This window comes from Leptopilina heterotoma, unplaced genomic scaffold (genome assembly GCF_015476425.1).
Source record: "Leptopilina heterotoma isolate Lh14 unplaced genomic scaffold, ASM1547642v1 Lhet_54, whole genome shotgun sequence".
NCBI lineage: Eukaryota > Metazoa > Arthropoda > Insecta > Hymenoptera > Figitidae > Leptopilina > Leptopilina heterotoma.
The window spans coordinates 6,923,291-6,929,853 of record NW_025111118.1 but is presented as its reverse complement, the minus strand read 5'-3'; the positions used below and the strand labels follow the sequence as shown (position 1 = coordinate 6,929,853).

At 23.8% G+C, this 6,563-nt stretch overlaps 1 protein-coding gene across 1 annotated transcript; it reads left to right on the top strand.

Annotated features, from left to right (window-relative positions):
• Positions 1–5,001: 5,001 nt before the first annotated feature.
• On the top strand, positions 5,002–6,037 carry LOC122508443 (homeobox protein 2). The gene has a single exon (XM_043621799.1). It carries the CDS (start codon positions 5,129–5,131, stop codon positions 5,825–5,827), a length of 699 nt encoding a protein of 232 aa, XP_043477734.1. The 5' UTR covers positions 5,002–5,128; the 3' UTR covers positions 5,828–6,037.
• Positions 6,038–6,563: the final 526 nt, after the last annotated feature.

The following is a 6,563-nucleotide window of genomic DNA, read 5'->3' as shown; positions in this document are numbered from 1 at the left end:
CAAGCTTCGACAAAAATGCGCGTAGGTGGCGCTAGTGAACTTGACAAAAAAACGCGAGTGGCCTACCTAGACAGTAGGCCAACCTTGACTACATTCCCCTAGTAAAAAGAATGAAGAGAATTAAAAAAAGTTATAAAGAAATTTATCCTGCGAATTAAGGGCGGAGAGTACATAAAGGTGTGTGACAAATATATACTTTAAATTTGGACCCACCCTTAATGTGATTGCCAATAAAAAAAATAGTCTTAAATTTAGAAAATATCAAATATGATTCTCGTAAAATTGGAAAATAAAATCTAGGACAGGAATAATAAAATTATATTGATCTATTTCGAGTGAATTTATTCGTCAGAATTCAGCATCCGATCTCACTGCAACTGTTACATTGATCGCTGAGGTCAGCGACCTACACCACCTCAGTCAAAGATGTGTACGTCATAGATTGCAGGGTATCGATAAAATTTTTTTTTTTTTTAAACCACAAAACCTATTTTTGTAACAAATTTATTTTTAAACAAAATTCAATTATTATTTTTAACGGCAGAAATATAGAGAAAATTTAATGTTTATTTAAATTTTACTTTATATAAATTAAAAAAAATTTTTAATTTTAATTTTCATGTTTTTTTTAATTTAAATTTAATATTCACTTAAAAATAAAATTTTGTATTTACCTAAATGTCACTGTACACATAAATATAGATTTTAATATTAATTTAAATATCACTATAAGAATTTAATATTCATTTAAATGTCACTTATATACCGGAAATTTCCTTTTATGTGCGCAAAAGATAAAAGACGCTTGCTAATATTAAATATAGAAAAAACTATGTAGAAACCTTATAAATAAATTACTTTTTTCATACTGAGGAAAATTTTAAAATAGAAAACTTCCTTTTCTTCTAATATCAGCGTAAAGTCAAAATGTTTTATAAGTTTTCCGAGCATGCGTTTTTTAACACGTGAAAATAATTTTTGCTTACTTTTCATTTTTTGGACTCGCGCACATGTCCAAAAAAAAGGTAAAATCTATAACGTATACATTTTACCGTATTCCTCTAAATTTATATAATGATTAATTTTGAACGTGTGACTGACTTTTTGCCATTAAATTAGTATATTTTACTAATAAAAAGTAATTTACAACAGATTTATTAGTAAAATTTACTAATTCAAATTTTCACTAATATATTAGTAAATTTTACTAATAATTTAGTAGAAATTTGAATTAGTAGAAATATCTATTTATTAGTCAAAGTTATTAAAAATTTTTACTAATTCAAATTTAGAAAGTAATTAGTAAAATTTAGTTAGTTTAATGATTAAAATTAGTATCGAATTTTTACAATAAACAAAATTTATTTCATTTAAATAAACGATTATCTGTATTTATTATCAAATAAATATTTATATCAATAATTTTTATTTAGATCAATTAAATGGTTCAAATAAAATTTATTTGTTCTAAATAAAAATTATTTTATAAAATAAAAATATTTATGAGATATTAGACAAATAATCATTTATTTGAATTACATACATTTTTTTCACTTTGGAAATAATAATTAATTATAATTGTGCAATTTATTTTATACAATTAAGGGAGAATTAAACGAAGATTAAATTAAATTAAACGAAAAAACATTAATTTACTTTCAAAATAGAAATTAATTAAATTTTAACTAAATTACATTATTTAAACATTTTTTCTTAAATTTTGCTTCGAAAAAAGTTAAAATTACTTTTTTTCTTGCTAAAAATCTTTGGACAATTTTAGAAATTAAAAAAAAACCTAAAAAACTAATTTTTTTTATATGTGAGTGGGGATCAATTGATAAAAAAATAATTTTTTTAGGTTTTTTTTAATTTATAAAATTGTTTAAAGATTTTTATCCAGGAAAAAGTAATTTTAACTTTTTTCGAAGCAAAATTTTATGGAAAAAAATTTAAATAATTTAAATAATTTAAATTAGTTAAAATTTTATTAATTCCTATAAATAAAAATTTTAGCTTCGGTAATGTTACCAACTTTTTAGCTACTCAAAAAAATGTTCTTATCCTAGTAAAATTTAATTTTTTTCTTTTCCAATCAAATGTCAGTTGTTCAAAAAAAGGACTTTTAAAAAAATTGTCAATAAAAGTTTCTAAAGAAAGGACAAAAAAATGCTAAACAGTTGTAAAATTCATTTCTTTTGAGATTGATTTTTAAATTTGCTTCAAACTCCGGAGATGATGAATTTTGAATATTTTTGAATTTTTTGTTTTAAAGCACAAAAAAAAGAAATGTTAAAAAATTACAAAGAAAAGTTTCTAAAAAAAGGTAAAAAAATACTAAAAAGTTGTAAAATTAATTTCTTATGAGATTAATTTTAAAATTTGCTTAAAAACTCCGGAGATAATGAATTTTGAATATTTTTTATTTTTTTTTTATTTAAAGTTCAAAAAAAGAAATGTTAGAAAAATACAAAAAAAAGTTTCTAAAAAAAGTTTTAAAAAAATACTAAAAAGTTGTAAAATTAATTTCTTTTGAGATTAATTTTTAGAATTGCTTCAAATCCAAAGATGATGAATCTCAAATATTTTTAAATTTTTTGTTATTTTAAAATTCAAAAAAAGAAATGTTAAAAAAGTTACAAATAAAATTTCAAAGAAAAACGACAAAAAAATGCTAAAAAATTGTAAAAGTAATTTCTCTTGAGATAAATTTTAAAATTTGCTTTAAAACTTCGGAGATGATGAATTTTAAATATTTTTGAATTTTTTGTTCTAAACTTCAAAAAAAGAAAAGTTAAAAAAAAGTTTTTAAAAAAAGGGCAAAAAAATACTAAAAAGTTATAAAATTAATTTCTTTTCAGATTAATTTTAAAATTTGCTTCAAAACTCCTGAGATGATGAATTTTGAATATTTTTGAATTTTTTGTTTTAAAGTTCAAAAAAAGAAATGTTAGAAAAATACGAAAAAAAAGTTTCTAAAAAAAGTTTTAAAAAAATACTAAAAAGTTGTAAAATTAATATCTTTTGAGATTAATTTTAAAATTTGCTTTAAACTCCAGAGATGGTGAATTTTGAATATTTTTTAATTTTTTGTTCTAAAGTTCAAAAAAAGAAATGATAAAAAAATTGTAAATAAAAGTTTCTCAAAAAAGGACAAAAAGTACTAAAAAGTTGTAAAATTAATTTTTTTTGAGATTGACTTTAAAATTTGCTGCAAACTTTGGTGATAATGAATTTTGAATATTTTTGAATTTTTTGTTTTAAAGTTCAAAAAAAAAAAAATGTTAGAAAATTACAAAGACAAGTTTCTAAAAAAAGGTAAAAAAATACTAAAAAGTTGTAAAATTAATTTCTTATGAGATTAATTTTTAGAATTGCTTCAAATCCAAAGATGATGAATCTCAAATATTTTTGAATTTTTTGTTATTTTAAAATTCAAAAAAGAAATGTTAAAAAAGTTACAAATAAAATTTCTAAAAAAAACGACAAAAAAATGCTAAAAAGTTGTAAAAGTAATTTCTCTTAAGATTAATTTTTTAAATTTGCTTCAAAACTCCTGACATGATGAATTTTGAATATTTTTGAATTTTTTGTTTTAAAGTTAAAAAACAATATTAGAAAATTAGAAAAAAAAGTTTCTAACCAGGCGACAAAAAAATACTAAAAAGTTGTAAAATTAATTTCTTTTGAGATTAATTTTAAATTTTGCTTTAAACTCCAGAGATGATGAATTTTTAATATTTTTTAATTTTTTGTTCTAAAGTTCAAAAAAAGAAATGTTGAAAAAATTACAAATAAAATTTCTAAAAAAAAATGCAAAATAGTTGTAAAAGCAATTTCTTTTGAGATAAATTTAAAAATTTGCTTTAAAACTCCGGAGATGATGAATTTTGAATATTTTTTAATTTTTTGTTCTAAAGTTCAAAAAAAGAAATGTTAAAAAAATTACAAATAAAATTTCTAAAAAAAAAATGCAAAAAAGTTGTAAAAGCAATTTCTTTTGAGATAAATTAAAAAATTTGCTTTAAAACTCCGGAGATGATGAATTTTGAATATTTTTTATTTTTTTGTTTTAAAGTTCAAAAAAAGAAATGTTAAAAAAATTGTAAATAAAAGTTTTTTAAAAAAGGACAAAAAAGTATGTGAAACTGTAAAAAAATTTAATTTCTTTCGAAATTGATTTTTAAAATTGCTTCAAATCCGAAGATGATGAATCTCGAGAATATTTTTACTTGTTTTTTAAAAAATGCAAAAAAAAATTTTTTTTTTTTGTTCAAAAGTTCAAAGAAGGGACAATTAAAAAAATTGTAAATAAAAATTTCGAAAAAAAAGAATAAAAAATTGCCAAAAAATCGGAAAATTAATTGCTTTTGACATTTATTTCTAGAAACTCCAAAGAAGAAGAATGCCTTTTTGAAGATCAAAGAGAAAATTATTGATTCTAATGCAATTTAAAGTTAATATGTCAAAAATTGTCAAAGAAAAGAGAAAAACAACATACAAAATGTTTGCTTTTGTGTTAATGCAATAAAATGTTTAAGACCACCCTCACCTGCATTCGACTCATGCGCAACCAACTGCATCGCTGAAGATATAAAAGGATGCGTAACCACCCCATCAGGCTCAGTATGCGCTCCAAATCAAAGCGCATTCGTCTCACTTACTTTATATTCGCCGAGGTCCAATCAAACTAAAACAATTAACAAATGATTCCCTCTCAATAAAAACAATAAAGAAACAGTGAAAAAAAGTTACTATTGACAAAAAGAACAGTGAACCCTTAAAGGAAAATAATCCTTTCTGTCCTTTAAAAGTTCCCCTTCACAAGGAACTCGAAGGAAAAAAAAAACACTTCTCTCCAAAGATTTGTGAAAATCTCTTCGATTGTTCAAGTTCATTTTTCTAAATGAAATTTGAAACGAAATGTTGAAGAAATGTTTAATGAAATTTTAAAAAAAGACATTAAATGTTAAAACAAACGTTAAATAAAAATGAAATGCTAAACATTAAAAATTTAACGAAAAAGTGAAATTCGAACAAAGATTTGTTTTTGAAAAACGATAAGCAAAACCAAAAACAAAAAAGAAGAATAAAAGTTTCGAGAAAAAGAATTTTGATTCTTTGTGCGACGATGGATGAGTCAACAAGGTTGACAGATCCACCCAATAATCAACAGCAACAACAAAATAATAATAATAATAATAGCAATCATCATCATCATCAGCAGCAGCAACAACAACAAGAATTTCGTGACGATGAATGTTCAACGGACAGTGGTTGCAGTAGCGGGAGTAGTACCGGAAGTGCCGAAAGACTATCAAAACGTGGAAGTGGTGATCGATTCTATGAGGGTGGAAAATTCCCCCGCACCCATCATTACTTGGACCAGCTTCGAGGCCGGTCATCGAACTCACGCTCCCAAGAGAAGCTCTCCAGGCGTAACTGCAGTAACGAACGTTCCTCCAGGGCCAAATCCTCTAGGTCCTGGAGTCCCAGTGATTGTAGGTCGCGACCTTCTGCCGAGTCCCCCTTCCACTCGCAGAGTCCCTCTGACGCTCACAGCAGCGACAGCGATTCCCTGCAGAGGCCATCGGCCTCTTCCACCCTACGCAAGGCATTGCAGAGTCTCAAATTGTCGGGACGCGCCGAAAAAACTGAGAAGAAGCACACGAAGAAAAGTCCAAAGCGAATTCTCCGCAGTCCAGTGACGTACACCTATGTCAAGGGCCTCTCGGGCCTGCCCACACAGAGAGTCCCCAAAATCGCCACCACACATCATCAGATCATCATGCCTTGTACTTGTCAAGATTCCATTGGATTATATCGATAATCGAGGTTCAAAATATTCTCATCCATCATTTATTTATTTTATATCATTCGTCACTAATTTATTCCTAAAATCACGTCTCAATGTGTTTCGTAAAAAAAAACCACAACTTTCTTTTCTTTCAAAAAAAAAAAAAAAAATTATTATGATTATTACACAATAATTTTGTACTTAAATTTTTGTTAATTTCATTCGAGTTAATCAAATTTCAACGTGTAATCGACTTTTTTGTATCAGTTTTTATCAATTGAAATTGAAACTTGTTTTCAAATTCAAATTACATTTCAAATTTTATTTGAATTTTTCCAACTTTTTTTCAAATAACAATTTCGTGATTAATAATTTCATTTTTTATATAATTTTATAATTTAAATTTCTATTAATTCAATTTTCAAATTCAATAATATTCTATTAATTTTATAATTCAATTAATTTATTAATTAATTTTAATTAATTAATTAATTAATTTATAGAAATTATAGAATTAATCAATTTCAACATTGAATTTTGAGAAAATAATAATAATTTTATGACTAAAGTTTTATTAATTCTTTTTATAGAATTTATTAATTTCAACATTGAAATTTTTGAAAATAATAATAATTTTATGATCAAAAATTGTATTATAATTCTTTTTAGCAGAATTAATCAAGTTCAACATTGAAATTTTGGAAAACAGTAACAAATTCATGATTAATAATTTGATTTCTTGTAATTTTGTGATTGAAAATTTTTATTA